Source organism: Mus pahari, chromosome 19 (assembly GCF_900095145.1).
Source record: "Mus pahari chromosome 19, PAHARI_EIJ_v1.1, whole genome shotgun sequence".
NCBI classification, from domain to species: domain Eukaryota; kingdom Metazoa; phylum Chordata; class Mammalia; order Rodentia; family Muridae; genus Mus; species Mus pahari.
Window position 1 is genome coordinate 62200911 of NC_034608.1, and position 17435 is coordinate 62218345.

The window sequence follows — 17435 nt, forward strand, 5'->3', positions numbered from 1 at the left end:
CTTCTTCTTCTTCTTCTTCTTCTTCTTCTTCTTCTTCTTCTTCTTCTTCTTCTTCTTCTTCTTCTTCTTCTTCTTCTTCTTCTTCTTCCTCCTCCTCCTCCTCCTCTTCTTCTTCTTGGTATAATTGTATTGTTAGGATTAATTGTTGGGGTTGTTGTACTAGGAAAGTAGTTGGATAGGGTTGATAAGACCCTGGGTTCCATCTGAGCATCACACACACAAAGCAGAGGCAGAAGATGGTCCCCACAAACTTTCAAATGAGTCTCTTACACTGTGCCAGAGAAAATCTGCAAAATCGCATAGGCTGTGGTTGTGGCACACAGATATAAGATTAAGGAGACATCTGAACCTTCTTCAGAAAAGTTATTCTAAAGGCATCATTTTGAAAGATCCAGCTCTACACAATAAAGTTTATGGATTTATTTGTAATATGAGGTATCATTCACAAGCTATTTGCATAGGAAGAGTAATTGAAGTCCCTGATTACTTGGTGTGAAAAGTAGCTTCTCCTATAGCATATATAGCATGAGGAGACCATTTCCTTCTTTATCCACATCATGGTGGGATAGCTCTGTAGGTAGAGATAAAAACCTTCTGTGTGCTCTCACTTCAGGCCCAGTAATAGAGCTTCAGTTATTCATTGGATTCCAAAGGATTGCGTAGAGTCCCTCTTGGTCCTTTGAGTCACAGACTCTATTTTTTCTAACTTTTGACATTGGTACCTTCATTTACTCTATAAATAAATATCTTCTGAAGGCTTGCTTCCACAACCTCTCTGAGATGGTACAACCTGATGGCCTAAGCCACTGTCTTCTTAGTGTGGGCCTTCAGTTCCAATATGGCTGAATCATTTGTTAACTGTGTCCTTAGGCAGAAATGACCATTGTATGCTTCTGTTTGGGTTTACTATAAACACATTAAAAAATTAAATACTGTCTGTGGCTTTCAGGGCTGGTATGAAGAAGCCTTAGCGCAGTTTGAGGAGATCCAGGAGAAAGACCATCAAGCAATTTATCAGCTAGGAGTGATGTATTATGATGGGCTGGGCACCACTGCAAATGCTGTAAGTTATCATCTTGTCCATGGAGTTTAAGATTTTACTGCCAATGGGCTACTTGATGCAATGGGATTATATTTTTAAAAATCTCTATTTTAACATATTAGTATTTACTTTTTAGTATTCTAATGGATACTGATGTCACAGTACACATATATAAAAGACAAAGTTAATTTCTTTTGGTCCCTTCCCACTTTGTCCCCTGTTCAGGTCCAAACCTAAATTAGCAGCTTCTTGACATGACTAGATTCAACTGTCAGAAACAATATTGAACTTGAATGACAATCTGCAACTACTACAGGCATGCTCTATCTTTCCAATTATTTCTTCCTCCATATGAACAAGAAGGAGTTATCCTCATGTTGACGGTGCCTCTATATTTTTGTTCACATAGTGAACAGGTCTGGTGAGATAACATCCATTGCCACTTCAAACCATTTCATCTCTCCTGGAAAACCTAGTTTACCACTGAGTTCATTTTACTGTGGTCCAGGAAGAGCGAGCACTCCGAGCCTTTCTCTGAGCATGGTTCTCACGATTCCCAATGTGCTCTTCTTTGTTTCTGGAAAAGACTAAAGCTCTTCCATCAACTCTCACATTAGAAAGTTTACATAAAACTTACACAAAAAGAATTCTTACATACTTTACAAATAGTAAAAATGTCTATAGTTTTCAAATTTGGAGAAGCCAAAGTCGAAAACCAGCATTGTATGGGGGGAGAGGTTTTGATCATCTTGCCTGAGAAGTTACGATGTCGATTTGCCATAGATTTTCTTGGTTGCACAATGTGAGTGTTGGAGGGTCATTTATAAACTTCTATAATCTACCACAAAAAGGTTCCTTGCTATCATCAGCTCTCAACATGCTGCTGAAAATACTTTCCCTTATTTTTAAAAATATTGAGACCTAACAGAGGAACTATGGGTGAGGAAGCCGGTGGATACAAGCATACTCATGAGATGTTAGCTTTGCAACTTGCCATGTCTTTCTCTAGAATGAAAATGATTCTAAGTACTGGTTTCATTTTTATCTGTGCTTCCTAACTCAGTGCTCCCCTGTTTACATTTAAATCATATCAAGGCTCAACCAGTACAATTGTTAAAGGGTCATTTAACATGGAATTTAGAAATAAGTACTAAGGAAATTACAGTCATGGTAGGTGCATCTTTCTAAAATCTTTAAAATATTCATATCTAACCAGAAAGCATTTATCAAAAAAAGGAACAGTTTAAACTCACCAAAGAGATAATAAACCACCAACTTTAACCTGCGTCTTGTTCATTTCTGTTATCATCCATAAGGGATTGCTTCCTGGCGGAGCTATCGCATGATTCTTCAAAACCTTACCAACCCCTTTCTAACCTGCCCTTGCCTCTTTCTATGTGCTCAGTTTGCTTCTCCTGGAAGACAAGTAGATTGGTCCCATCTTCCTCCCACAGAGCATCACCATCATTCTTTCATTTGCCTTTTGTCATCCTGGTAATTATTAAGCTATCTTCTCCTTAGAAGTTTGCTGGAGTAGGACTATAAAATAGCACCTATTATTTCTTCATAGCTGCAATGGCTACTTAATGATCTGTTTTCTCTTTAACTTCTTTACCCCTCCCTGGGACACAGCTTCACAAGTCAGGAGGTTTGTCTGTTTTGTTCACTGCAGTATGCCCAGGTCAGATCTATATAGCAGACTGGGTGAATATCTGTCCTTGTGGACCCATGCTGACACTGTTATCTAGGCCTTAATGTCAGTGGGTTTTCAAGGAACTTTACTACAGAAAGAATCTAACTTCTGAGACAAAGCCTTCCTGCTCATGTTGGGGGATGACCTGTGACCAGGAAAAGGATAGAACTAGAAAAGTTGTGGGTTCTCTGAACTATAAAGTAGTTACTTTATAGAAATGCTGAAGCTAAAAAAGTGAAAACAAAGCCATCTCCATCTTTGAGCACTGTAATGTATTTAATATTACAACATATTTAATATTATAACATATTAAACATCACATGTATTTAATATTATATTTAATATTATAATTTATTTAAATATTAGAACATATTTAACATTATATGCATTTAATATTATATTTCATATTATAAAATATTTAACATTACACATAGTTAATATTATAGTGTATTTAATATTATAAAATATTTAACATCAGAACATATTTAACATTATATATATTTAATATTATATTTAATATTAAAACATACTTAGTGTTATAATATATTTAATATTATACATATTTAATAATACACTGGGAGATTCAATGTATTACCTTCACTAAGGAGTGCTTCATGGGACCACAAAGTTTAGGCAGGGAAAGCAAAGGGAGTGAAGAAAAGGATGCGGGGATTTAATTTACCCACTAACAGTTTCTGTGGGAGAGCAACAGGAGAAGAGGGGCGACTGAAAGCACCATTGTGGAATTCTGAACATGTGATAAGACGGCGCCTTGGCAACTTACCTGTGTGTTCTCCCAAATGGTCCAGCTGTGACAGTTGAAGTTGCCAACTAAACTCAAGGCTCCCAACAGACCTCTCTCAGGGGCCCTAGCCTCAGGCTGACTGCCATGTCCTCCTACCCCCAGGATTAGCAGTCAGGCTAAGAGAACAAACCTGGGGCTATGGGGAGGGTTTAAAATGGCAGGTATTGGTTGAGAAACTAAAGGGCATTGCACTGATTACAGGACGCCACACAGAGGAGTCACATTCAAACAGAGACTTAAATGATGACCAAGGATCAAAAGAGAGGAGATCAGACAAACATGTCTGCAGACCCAGAAATGACTGGGCACTGTGGTGCATGGGTCAGGAAGGAACCCGTCCAAAGCCAGCAGTTTAGTTGACTTGGTTTAGCGAACACAAGTCATTTCTAAAGAGTAGTAAGGCTTGGGATAGACACAGTCTGGACTAGAAAACTGAAGGGGCAGACTCTGAGAGAAGGGAAGCCAACCGAGGAACTGTCAACTTAGGTGACCTTTCGGTGGCCTAAGTGGTGCTCTTTTATTTTGACCTTTAAAAAAAGATTTTCTTTTTAATTGTGTACGTGTGTGTTTGTGCACAGGCGTGCATGCACAGGTGCCTGTGGAGATCAGATATCCTGGAGTTGGAGTCACAGCTGGATGTGAGCCACCAACTTGGGCTCTGGGAGCACGCACGCAGATGTCAGTGGAGAACTCTTCCACTGTGTGGCTTCTAGGGATCAAACTCAGATTATTAAGTTTATTCACATGTGCCTTTACCCAAGGGAGATGTTTCTCACTTATAATTAAAATGCAGGCTTGCGACTATGCAAGTGTCATATGAAGACTGACTTTTTGGACATTGGTTACTACTGAGTGCACTCTGCATAGGTCAGATTGAGAGAAAAAGTGTAAGATATATACATACCCCACAGCCTGCAGGAATGCCTGACATAACCTCTCCTTCCTTGTCTTTATCCCTGGAAATCCAGAGCGGTTGGTTATACTCCTAACCATAGATTTGTGCTTTGTACACACTCTATTAGTACTTGAACCCTATATGATATAGGAAGAAAGACATTCGGTTTGAGCAAAACTAGAAACTAGTGTTTTTGTTTGTTTGTTCTTTTCCTTTGCGGAAGGAAAAAGGAGTGAACTATATGAAGAAAATCCTTGATTCTTCATGCCCCCAGACAATGCACTTGAAATTCGCTGCTGCTTACAACCTCGGCAGAGCTTATTTTGAAGGGAAAGGGGTGAAGCGATCGGATGAGGAAGCAGAAAGGTACTCTTCCCTCGAGTTAAGCGTTTGTGCTGCTGAAAGGCCCGACCAAAGACTAACCCTCCCTTGTCTCTTTCAGACTGTGGCTGCTTGCTGCCGACAATGGAAACCCAAAAGCTAGCGTGAAGGCGCAAAGTATTCTAGGATTGTTTTATTCAATGAAAGAGCCCAAAGAGTTGGAAAAGGTAACTGCCCGGTCCCATTTAAAACCTGTGTTTATTTTGATTCTGGCAGAGTACCCAGCCTCGTCTATGCTGAACTATACCCCAACTTCTTCCTTTAATGCTAGCAGTATATCTCAATTAATAATTGTTTCACCAGCTCTCTTCAGAGAAGACACTGTGGGATGAGTAGGCTTGGGTATGTATGGCTAACATCGCCTACACAAGGTGAAGGAGCTCACACTTCAGGTTCTTGTGTCAGGCTTCCCATCATCTTGACAAATATTTGATGGAGCAACTTGTTGCTCACGTCACTGCAGGCGCGAAGCAGAGGCAGCTTGCTCCCTTCCAGCACTGCTTCTCTGCACCCAGAAGTATGCTTCATTTCTCAGAGTTTCTCAGCCCAATCAAATCTACAGTCTAGACTGAGCATCAAAAATATCTCAAAGCTCAGCTCAAACCTGTCCCAGCTCGCCAGTCTCTGCCTTTCCTCCTTTTACCAAAGGGGACTATGGATGTGAGAACCTGTTGTGTGCTAGAAAAGGTTACAGAAACAAAGCATGACACCGCAAAAACTTAAAAAAAAAAAAAAAAAAAAAAGGAAAAAAAGAAAAAGAAATAGAAAGAAAAAGAAAAGAGGACTATTTCTGAAATAATGGCCAGACTCCTTTGGGCACAAGTAAGTAATGCTTCCTTTGATTTGAGGAAGCACTAAAGGTCGCTGGTGAGTAAACCACATGAGGATTTAAAAGCTAAAGCCACTGTACTTCTGACAAGTTCTCTCTCACAAAAACTACTGGAAAAAATCCTGCGAGGACATGTAGGGCTGAGTCAGACTGGTCAGTGAAGGGTTAATGGCAAATTCCTAAAGGGCCAGGAATGTTCCAACAGCCACTTGGACTTACTTTCTTTAACGCAGATTCAGTGTTAGGCAAATGGTCAAGTGATAATTAAGCAGGATATAGAATTACCAAGGATCAAAGCATTTATGTGTGAGAAATTACCTAGGTTAGGATGTCATCATCAGAAAACCCCCTCTAAATGTGGGTGGTTCTATTCCTCAGGCTAGACCCTCAGACCACATAAACAAGAAAGCCAAGCCCGCAGGGATGGCTCAACATTAAGATGTGCTTGCCATGAGGCCTGATGACCTGAGTTTGACTCTCAGAGCCTTCACGAGAAAGGGGAGAACTTACATGTCAGGTATTCGGCCATCGAAATGAGAAAATTCAAACAGGAACGATGTTAAGCCTAAATTGTCTTTGATCTTGGCAGCCAGCATCTGCTGAGCTCCAGCCCGAACTCTCCTGGGGTTCGAGTATGAAGTGATCCCGTAGACTCCTGTGTTTGAACATCTGGTCCAGACTGGTGGTGCTGTGTTGGAGAGCTGTGCAATCTTTCGGAAGTGGAACCTCTCTGCAGGAAGTTGAAGGAGGTTCTACTTCCTACCCACCCACCCTCTGCTTCCTGAATGTGGAGGCAATGTGAGCAGCCAGCTACTTCCTGTTCTGTTGCCAAGCTTTCCCTACCGCTGAAGGAGGGAGCCAGGAGCCAAACTCAGCCTCCTTCCGGAAGCTGTGGTTGTCAGGCGCTTGGTCATAGCAACAGGAAGACACATGCACAGGCTCCAGCTCTTCTTTAGCATCACTGGGGATTCTGTGAGTGCGCCTCCTTGCAGGAGCAGACCTTCCCTCACTTCCTGGGTTAGACCTTTTCCACCTTTACTCTGCCAAACTTGCAGAGCTTGAAACCCAAGACAGCGGGCCCTCCTCTGCCGGGAGCAGTTCTGACCTGTGGAACTCACCTTGGAACTTAGCACATGGTTTCCATGCCCATATATCTACATATAGTCCAGGACAACCCTGTACGACTCATTCCTGGAGATAGGTCCAATAACTATGCCATTATAATTAGAATTTTTTTCTTTCTAAAACTCCCTCATAATTTCGTCATGCTGATAATAAAATGAACTTGTGATTTCTCAGGCATTTTTCTGGCATTCGGAAGCTTGTGGCAATGGAAGTCTGGAGTCCCAGGGTGCACTTGGTCTCATGTACTTTTACGGACAGGGAATCCGCCAAGACACTGACGCCGCCCTGCACTGCTTACGGGAAGCAGCTGAGCGAGGGAATGTCTACGCCCAGGGGACTCTTGTGGAGTACTACTACAAGATGAAGTTTTTTACCAAGTGTGTTTCGTTTTCCAAAAGGTGACTCTGAGTTCCTCTTGTGTTGCTATCCCACCAACACCAATGGGTGGTTTATAATGGATAGAAATTGTTTCTTACATTTCGGGAGCTGAGAAGACCGCAACCAGGCTGGTGACAAGTTCTGCTGGCAGGTGAAACCGGCCTTCTCCAGAGGGGGAGGAATACTGTGTCCTCATATGCAGATTGTCAAAGGGAAAGATCCCCAACTCCTACCCCGCCAGGCTATGTGCAGTGCAGCCTTCTATAGAATAGGAAACCCTCATTCATGAATGGGGAGAGCTAACCACCTCTTAATCTTGACACTAGCCACACCTGAATGTTGCAGGGGACATTTTCGAGCTACAGCAATGTTTGAATGACAAGCTAGTGGTACTTATCTTGGTGTTCTTGGTATTATCTTGGCATTAACTACTTGGTGTTCTATGCCTGATCTGCCCAGCAAAACTTCCTGCAGCGTCAAGATGACAGCTGCTCAATGACCTTAGATGCCACTGAGAACTGAAAATTTAAACCAGTTACATTTTAAGTGAATAGCCAATATGGCTGGTTATGACCACATTGGAATGTACAATTCTGTACCATTCACCTTCAGGATTTCAGAGCTATTAGCCGAAGTGGGTTTCTCAGTGAAAACACAACTTTAGACATGCCTAGTAAGAAGTCTCCGTCTCTATTCTCCACTCATTCAGCTCTATCACTGTGTGATTGGAAAATGCTTCATGATTGTAAAGTGCTGGCACTGCTCAAAGACCTAAACAAATGTTTTATGAATTCTTTGGAAACTGCAGAGTCCATAAAGCTCCTCTGTCTCTCACACATATTTACCACGCTGTACAAAAGCAGTAACAGGCTTAGAAGCCAGTGCAGGGCGATTTAGAGTGGGCCACTAGACTGGGTGTGATCTTTGTCCCAGTCTTGCTCCCACTAAATGCAGAGAGTGACAGACTGAGAGAAGATGGAAGCAAGGAAAAGCAGTTCTCCCCTCCTTCTGAACACCATACCCTACAGGAAGCAGGTCACGGAAGGAGCCACCTCGATACTCCTAGCAAGTGCTCCTCCTGGCTGAGGTTCTGAACAGTTCTTACAAGTCTTCTTACATCGACTTCATTGTTGTGTGTGAGTGTGCACATGCCGCAGTGTGCTTGTGAAGTCAGAACGCAGCATGAGGGAGATGGCTGGATCCTTCCACTGGGTTGTCTGGAGGGTTAAACCCAGTTCATCAGGCATGGTAGGAAGTTCCTTTGCCTACTGAGCCATCTCCCAACCCTAAAGAGATCTTTAAAATCTTTAGAACTTTGCCATTTTCCACTTTCTGACTCCCCTTAACATTGAGGTAAATGAAGTTGACTGCATTTCCTTCTCACATAAGTCTGTATATTTCTGTATTGTCTGCAAAGGCTGGCTTTCCTACTGCACATATTTTCAAGATAAATATGCTAGCTTCTTAGTGTTAAAGTGGGCCTGTGTGAGACTCTAGATTTAAGGTTGATGTTTCAGTGTCTGATTCTAGGATGCCATGTTTTACAATGGCTCATGTAGTGACAATTTTGGAATTTTGGTTTCTTTAAACAGACAGAGAGAGAGAGAGAGAGAGAGAGAGAGAGAGAGAGAGAGAGAGAGAGAGAGGAAGAAGAAGAAGAAGAAGAAGAAGGAGGAGGAGGAGGAGAGAGTCTTCAGCAGCTGACTATGATAATTTCTGTGATTGTGTGATGTTTGGAGTTCTGGGTACTTTTCAGAGGCTATATAAATGCTTGGGCCCCAAGAGGTGGTTTGTTGGTTGTGGTTTGTTGGTTGTGGTTTGTTGGTTGTGGTTTGTTGGTTGTGGTTTGTTGGTTGTGGTTAGTCAAAAGTTTGTTAAGTAGTTGTACATAAAGAATAAAAAGAATCAGACATCCTGATGGCAAAGATCAACCTTGCCCTAAGGACCTTAATGGCCCTCAGCAGCAGGAAGTAGTCTAATGACAATGTTACCCCCTTTCCAGCCCTGACTTTATTCAGGGTTCTCTTTCCTTTCCTCTCCTCTCCCTTTTTCTCTCATCAGTGTTAGGAGTTTGGAGGAGTGGGAAAAGGGTAGAGAAGGGGGAGAAAGAGGCCACAAAGTGGCAAGAGACAACTACAAGCTTGGATCCTGAGATCCTGGTGAGAAACAGTGAGGAAATGAACAAAGACAGACACACATACAACAAAGCTGGGACCTGGCAGGGTTCTGCTAACGCTTCTGTGTGTTGTTTTGGTTGGAAGTATCTGTACAGAGAAGTCTCCCGCTGTAAACATCTGGGAGGAGGAGGAGGAGGAGGAGGAGGAGAGGGAGCTGCTACTCTTTGCACACAGCAGTCAGTCATGAACACTCAGACTTGGACTCCCAAGGAAACCATTGCACTGTCTTTTCAGCCTGGCCCAAATGTGTGAACAGCTTTACCAACTGTCCCACAGCTCTGAGGCCTTGGGGTCCCAGAAATGGCTGTGCCCATGTTAACATACACATTCCTTAGGTACTTCAGTCACTAAGGGACTCTGCCTCTACACAAGGATTACAGAATTCTTTTTAACCCCTACTCGATTTATCCACAAGATGGTAAGTATACTTAAAATAGTAATAAAATATTTTTCTAATGGATAATCCAATCCCTATGAGTGTTTCCACAAGGAAGCTGTGATCTAGTTGGTACTTCCCTGCTATTAGCAGATTAGGTTATATTAACCTCACCACACAGCAAACTTCTCAAAAGGGCAGGGACATCACTTTGAGCACGGAATTTCCATAGCTTGTTCTGTGCAGACATAAACCATGTCTGATATGCTTTTAAATCTCGTGATTTCCCATCCTTTCAGGATAGCAGACTATGATGAAGTCCACGACATTCCCATGATAGCCCACGTCACGGACTGCCTCCCAGAGTTTATCATCAAAGGCATGGCCATGGCAGCTTTCTACCATGCGCGCTGTCTCCAGCTCGGCTTGGGCATCATGAAAGACGAAGAATCTGCCAAGCACTACTACTCTAAAGTAAGTGTGGGGACCAAATACAAGCTTCCCCCAATGGAAACCACAGCCTTCTCCGTGAGAGCAACAGCTCTTTGGGGTCGCTGCCTAGTCACCGAGCGGATAACCCGTCCGCGGTGATTCTGTGCAGGTTCACACAGCTCTGGTAGATTTTTGTCAACGTATTTAAGCTTAGATGATAAAAGTCCCATTTGGATGTAAATTATTCCCCTTAAATCTGCTGCCACCAGTAAGCAACTAAAGGCCTATCATTGACCCCAGGGCCTAAATGTTTGTCTACACACACACACACACACACACACACACACACACACACACATCATCATCATCATCATCATCATCATCAACAACAACAAAAATTTAAAAAACCCCAAAACCCAAAAAATAAAACAAAAACAAAAAAACCTAACCAAACAAAAACCCCAACAACAACAACACTTTAAGCCTATATCTTCATTCTCGTATTGTTATTAAATGAAGGTTTTAAAGTAATGCACCCATGACAAAGTTTCCTGAGTGTGAGGTATTCATCCACCCTCTCCCTTTTTAATCCATTCACTCACTTTCAGATCAAGGACTTCTGGGTGGCGCTGGCAGAGGGGTATTGCAATAGAAACTGCAGTGACTTTTCAAAGCAGGAAGCTATGCATGCCTGCGGTCTGTGATGCTCAGGAGCACACATCAGAATAGTGTTCCAATTAACTCTACATGCAGTTCTCGGCTGTGCAGCCCAGGCAAGCTGGGAACTCATGGCAATTCTGTCACTGTGGGCTCTGAGATCCTGGAATTAGAGGCTAGTGCCAGGCCTTATTTCAGAAGAATTACTTTATAGTCTCTGGAAATAGGATACCACCATATCTGCCAAAGCTCTCTAGAGTATTCTAGTGTGCACAGTTTAGAAACCCTCAACTATTGTGCTTTAAATAAATTTCCAAAGTAACAAACAGAACTGATGTCTGGGGGTATTTCCCACCACACCATTGTGGCAAGGAAGGACTGTGAATGGAGTAACTTTTCTAAAAATCTAAATATTTTCTATACCATAAATCTCTAGAACCAATACAATTTCATGTTCTAGATTATCCACAGTATGCTTTGTAGATAAAGTAAGGGAGAACATCTAGTGTAAAATGACCTGATATTCGGTATAAACATCCTGGAAAATCAGTATACCAACAGCAATATCAGAATTGTTTCCCACCTTTGGGGAGGTAGTAGCCCCGTTGCCGTGTACCATCGCTGCAGGAAGAACACAGTACCCAGTCAGGCCATTGTACACTACGGAGGGTACTGATGAAGTGGGGATCATGAAGATGCAGCAAACTAGTGAAGTTGTATGAGGTGTGAGAAAAGAAACAGACTGTGCTTCACTGAGAGCTAAAACCTGCGGGTCCTGACAGTGGGGATTCCTGAACCGGGAGTGCTGGCAGAGGGGGGAGCTAGTGCTGCCCCATAGGTAGGGCAGTAAGATGGCAGACCCCAGGCCAGGGCTTGTCTGCTCTCTGCTCACTGTTAGCCTAGACTTGGCCTTTTAGGCTTCTCTAAGCATTGCATATTCTCCTAGGACCTACAGTGTTTATAAAGTATGCGCAGAAAAATGCCAGCTTAATGTAAAGAAGAACCTTTTGATCTCACTGTCTCAGAGACGAACACAAACGTTTTCTCTTAAAAGAAAACAACTAAACAAATCCTGTAAAACCAATGTCCTGGGTTCTGACAATTTCCACTCAAAATGGTGACTGTATTAGAGAATGTTTCTGCCAAACACTTGACATTCTAGACTCATGCACCTTATCACTAGTTAGGCAACACACATTTATACTTTAAAATAAAATTATTATAGATTCAGCTGATTACATAATTGAGACCAAATTGATGTCTATTTCTCTTGTTTTAATAATTCTTGTTTTCAGTTTTAATTTTAAAATTATATGTTTGTCTATTTTTAAAGACAGAAGAACCAAGCAATGAGAATTTACCAACTACTCAACTCTCTTCTCTTTAAGGCTTGCCGTCTGAACCCTATACTGGCAGATGAACTTCACTCCCTACTCATTCACCAGAGAATTTAGACCACAATGCATTCTGTCAAAGAACTTACACCACTAAGCATTTCAACAAAGACCATCAATTCTAATCGGAAACAATGTGTGTATGTTTACAGCAGCCACATCTGTATCCCTGTTACATTAACCAGGGTATTTTACAGAAATTTTAGTTTTGTTCTTGTATTTTTATTCTGTAATTTTTACAAACTAAAATTTAGACACCAACCAAATTGCTGGGAAGAGTGTTCCGAGAGCAACCTCTTAGCCTGTAGAGTGGCCTGGGCTGTACTGGGTTTGAAAACATGCCAAGAGCAAATATCTCTCTGCCTTATTAAATGCAGTGTCTGTAACTACCTAGTACATATTGAGTTTTGTCATTTCCAAAGTACATGTGCTGCCAACTTAAAAATGTAATTTGAAAGCTTAACTCTTATGTTTTCTCTAGCATTTGTTTAATTTTACAAATTTTTCTAATTTAAAATATATTTAGTCATCTAAAATGTTTCAGAAAATTAAATGAAGGCCAAAGGAAATGTAAAGATAAGACTTTCAAATCCTTTTTTGCAGAAAGTGTATGGTGTTTCTATAACTTATTTAAAGATTCTTATAGATAATTGGCTAATTTGTAAATTTTAAAAAAGGAGTTTAGGAAATTATTTAGTATCATGTCCCTCCAAATGTGCCCTCAAAGATCTTAATTTAATGAACAAAACCATTAAGACTCCTAGATGAAGAATTATAGTAATATGCTTTTGTTTGATTTCAGTTTTTACATTTTTTGCAAATCTTAGAAACATTTCTATACAAGATAAAATATGGAAAACCTCATAAGAAGAATTAACCTAAGAACTGCATCTAAAGATTGTTTTGTAATCTAGCCTAAGAAAGCTTACTTAGAAAAAGATTTCTTAATTAGCAATGTTTAGAACACATAAAAATGGATTTCCTCATGACATCCTCATATGTCTGTCCCCATACTCTGGTCTCATCTTCTCCCTCACTGCCCTCCCTCCCTTGAGCCACACCCCCACAGACAGACCCTCCTCTCACTCACCACCCTCCCTCCCTTGGATCCCACCACCACCAGTAGCCCCTCCCTCACTGCCCACCTTCCCTTGAGCCACACCACCCCCACAGTGATGCCTAACTAAGACAGCACAGCCCCTTTCCTTTCCTCAGCTAATTTCCCCTTCTCCTATTCTTTCCCACTTCCCTTGGGATCCCCTCCTCTTATGATCCTCTATTCTCATGAACTATAAACACACATAGATAAATACAAACACTGCTCTATATATACACACATTTTCAAATTTTGGTTCCATGTCAGAGAAAACAGGGGTTTGCCCTTCAAGTCTTATTTAACATGATGCGTTCTGGTCCCATCCATTTTCCTGAAAGCATGCTGTTTTTCATTATGGATGCATCAGAGTCCACTGCGTTGGTTTTGCATTTTCTTCCTCCACTCATCTGTAAATGGACATGGAAGCTGGTTGCGTTTCCTAGCTACTGTGAAGAGTGCAGAGGTAAATACGGATGCTTATCTCTGTGGTGTGATGTCCAGAAGAATCCTTTAGGCACACACCCAGGAGTGATATAGTTGGGCAACGTGTAGTTATTTTTGCCCATCTACTTGGTTGGATAATTCTGGGATTTACTGTTTAATTTTTGTAGTTATTTATATAGCATAGATATTAAAGTTATTATTAGATGAAGAATTTTTTCTATTTTGTAGATTTTCTCTTCACTCTGATACTCTCGCCTTCACTTTGAAGAAACTTCTAAATACTTATGAAATTAATTAGCAGACATTTTTCCTTATGTTTGTGACACACATCTAAGTATTGTATAAAAATTAAATTAGCAGGCTAGGTGGCACTTGGGGGGCAGAGGCAGGTGGTTATCATTTGAGTTTGAGGTTAGCCAGGGGTACAATGAGACTCTGTCACAGAAACAAAGAAAGAACGTGTAGTTAGCAACAGCCTAGCTTACTGTCAATGAAATCTGCTAAAAAAAAAAAAAAAGTGGCAGTGGAAACAGTACAAGTTATGTTTCAATTGTGTAGTGCCATGTTTGTGAAATGTATTAAAAACAATAGGTTTTAAGGTTATCTTAATTCCCCTTTTTGTCAGCATATTAGCTGGTGTGACCTTAATTTATAAGTCGAATGTCATTTTCCTTTGAAAAATTAAATTTTATTTTGTGTGTATGGGTGTTTTTGCCTCCATGTATATTTGTGCACCACAAACACACACACACACACACACACACACACACACACACACACACACACGTGCGCGCGCAGATGACTGGTGCTGGTGGAGGCCAGAAGAGAGAGTTAGATGCCCCTGGCACTGGCTGTGTGTATGATTGTAAACTGCCATGTGAGTGCTGGGAATTGAACCCGGGTCTTCTGGAAACAGCCAGTGCTCGGAACCATGGAACCAGATAACATCATCTGCAATGGTGGAGAAAATAAAAATGAAATCTCTGAAAAGTGAGCAAATGGGATTTGAGTGTGGTGGTGTCTGCTAGACCGCAACAGAACGGGAAGCCTGGCCTTGGTTATGTACTTGCACATTTAACTGTGCTTGAACTTTGTAGTTGTACACCTCTGCACTCTCTCCATAAGTTACATCTTAAGCCACCCTGAAAACAAGGCCCTCCTCTGTAAGAGCTACGGAACGCTCTATATCCTGTTCCACACCTTGCTCACTATCTCAAGCCTAGTACATGGCTATTATAGCACCAACTTCACCCCCCTCCTCCACAACGGCTTCGCTCTAGGTCTCCTAGTTAACCCCTATGCCCATCTCTAATAAATCCTTTAAGGCCAAGTGTGCTGATGGACACACTTGGAGGCAGAGTCAGTCAGATGGATCTCTGTGAGTTCCAGGACAGCTTGGTCTACATAGTGAGTTCTAAGAGAGCCAGGGCTGTGTAAACAGACACTGTATAAAATGAGTCACTGACTGAATGACTGACTGACTGACTGACTGACTGACTGACTGACTAGAGCTAGACTTACAGAGCACCCCACCACTGTTCCCCGCTGTAATAGGAATAATGCAAACACAATGAAAGTTTACAATAGCAGTGCATTTAGAGAAAGAGTTGCCTTGTTCCTCCACCCAAAGGGAAGCCCACTTTTGCAACTGCCATTAAAGTGTGAGTTCTAAGCCAGGCTTGTTGGTACATCCCTGTGGTCCCTGCTGGGTTGGCTCCAGTGAAAGCAGTCCCCACAGGTCCCTGGAGAGCTAGTGGGAGGATTGGGAAGGGCTTTATTGTCACTGCCCCAAGCTTTTATAGTATAAAGACCCACCTTACTTTCAGCTCTGCTTTGGGCTTTTGATTGGAGATGTGAGCTCTCAGTTTCCTGCTCTGCCTGCTGTGCCTGCCTCTCCACCATGAAGCACTCCATCACCCTGGAACTGTGAGGCACATAAACTCCTTTTCCTTACGTCATGTGTGGTCACAACAGAAAAGAAACTCATATACCACCATTGTGCCATGGAAGCAAGAGGATGAGCCTGTCTGTGTCTCAAAAAGGGAAGGGAGAAGGGAAGGGAGAAGGGAGGGGAGGGGAGGGGAGGGGAGAGGAGAGGAGAGACTGAGTGCAGGCCTGAGTGAGGTGTGGTGGTACCCAATCATAAGTGCAGCTACTTAGAAAGCAGATTCAGGAAGATCATAAATTTGGAGCTAGCCTGGATAATTTGGAAAAACCCCAGTCTCAAAATAAAACCTTTAAAAAGCAGCAGTTTTGTTGCACAGCAGTATAAGGCACTTGACAAGACCCTGGATCCAATCCCTGGTATAAGAAAGATGCCTGCAAATAAAAAGAAAGCAAGTCTCAGGCATGGAGGGGGAGCTCAGGGTAAAAGCATTTGCCTGGCCTGAGTGGGGCCCCGAGTTTGATTTCCTAACACTGAAAATAGTAAGATAAAAAAGAAACACACTTCCAAAGTTGTTGGAAATTTAACAAGTGCATTAGTTACTTTTCTGTTGCTATGATGTAACACCATGGCCAAGGAAACTCATCAAAGAACTGGTGTGCTTGGGCTTATGGTCCAGAGGGTCAGGGTTCATGATGGGGTGGGAAAGCCAGGGTGGCAGATCAGGAAGCTGAGAGCTCGCTCTGAGACCAAGAAGAGGTGGGAAACGGAGTCGGGGTGGGGTGAGAACTGTTAACTCTCAGGCCTGCTCCGCTGACATACTTCCTCTAACCACTCTGCACGTCTAAAGCAGCACCATCAACCAGGGACCAAGTGTTCAAACGCATGACCCCAACCGGGGACGTGAGAATCCAGACGCCCACCACACCTTGTGCTTGGCAATGTGCCATGCCTGGATGAGAACCCAGTGTGGGATGTCAAGTCTCAGGACTTACCGTATTCACCTTGGAGCTGATGGCCTGGCACCTACAAGACACACTCTGTGACACACTCTCCCTGGGGAGTGGAGCTCTAGTATTTATCTCAGGTGACTGAGCATTCCAACTCATTACTTTAAAAAAAAAAAAAAAAGCCCAAACTTCTGGGTTCACTGCAGTGGATCATCGGACCTTGTCATAAAGAGACCGAGGAGTTGAGTATCTTTTTGTTATATGCAGTTTCAATTCAACACCTAGAGTTTAAATGGTGGGTTGGAATTATGCAAATGATACATTTGGCCACTTCACATTATTTCTCTTCCCTGAATCTAAGTGGGTTTTTTAATACCTCATTGAAAGACAACTTTCATGTATAAAATATGCAACCCCATTGTGTCTTTAGTCTTAAATACCATCTTAGTTTGAAAAGAGGCCAAGGAGCTATGTTGAGAAGCCTCGATGACGACTCCTACACCGTGCTCATCATCCATCTTGCAGAACAGCGTCCCATCAAGAACGTGTCAGTCGCAAGCTATTAGTACAATAGGCCCATCTTTTCTTTTTTCAGATTGCAGTTTTGCCTTTTGCTTTTGGTGTTTCTAGAAACTAGAGAAAGGATGGTGCATGGTTACTCCTGCCTAACAGATGACAGAGCCCAAGAGTATCGACTCAGTGACTCGCCTGTGGCCCCACTCTCACTGGGATAGTACAGGCCCTGGACCTCACCTAACACCTCAGAGTGCAAAGACTTAGGGATCTAACAGAAGTTCCAACTCCAGGAAGCAACTTCCCCCTTCTGCTTCCCCATCTTTGAGCCCAATGCTTCCCGGCTCAGCTCACAGCCTATCT

General features: G+C 42.3%; 1 protein-coding gene across 2 annotated transcripts in view; it reads left to right on the forward strand.

Annotated features, from left to right (window-relative positions):
- Nucleotides 1–14428, forward strand: part of Lrp2bp (LRP2 binding protein) — a 27230-nt gene extending 12802 nt beyond the window's left edge. For both annotated transcript variants that reach the window (XM_021219123.1, XM_021219122.1), the window contains exons 4-9: nt 950–1063; nt 4659–4801; nt 4878–4983; nt 6945–7168; nt 10001–10175; nt 12179–14428. In XM_021219123.1, coding sequence (XP_021074782.1) covers nt 950–1063; nt 4659–4801; nt 4878–4983; nt 6945–7168; nt 10001–10175; nt 12179–12244 — 828 coding nt within the window. In that variant the 3' untranslated portion in view covers nt 12245–14428. The remainder of the gene's footprint in view (nt 1–949; nt 1064–4658; nt 4802–4877; nt 4984–6944; nt 7169–10000; nt 10176–12178) is intronic.
- Nucleotides 14429–17435: the final 3007 nt, after the last annotated feature.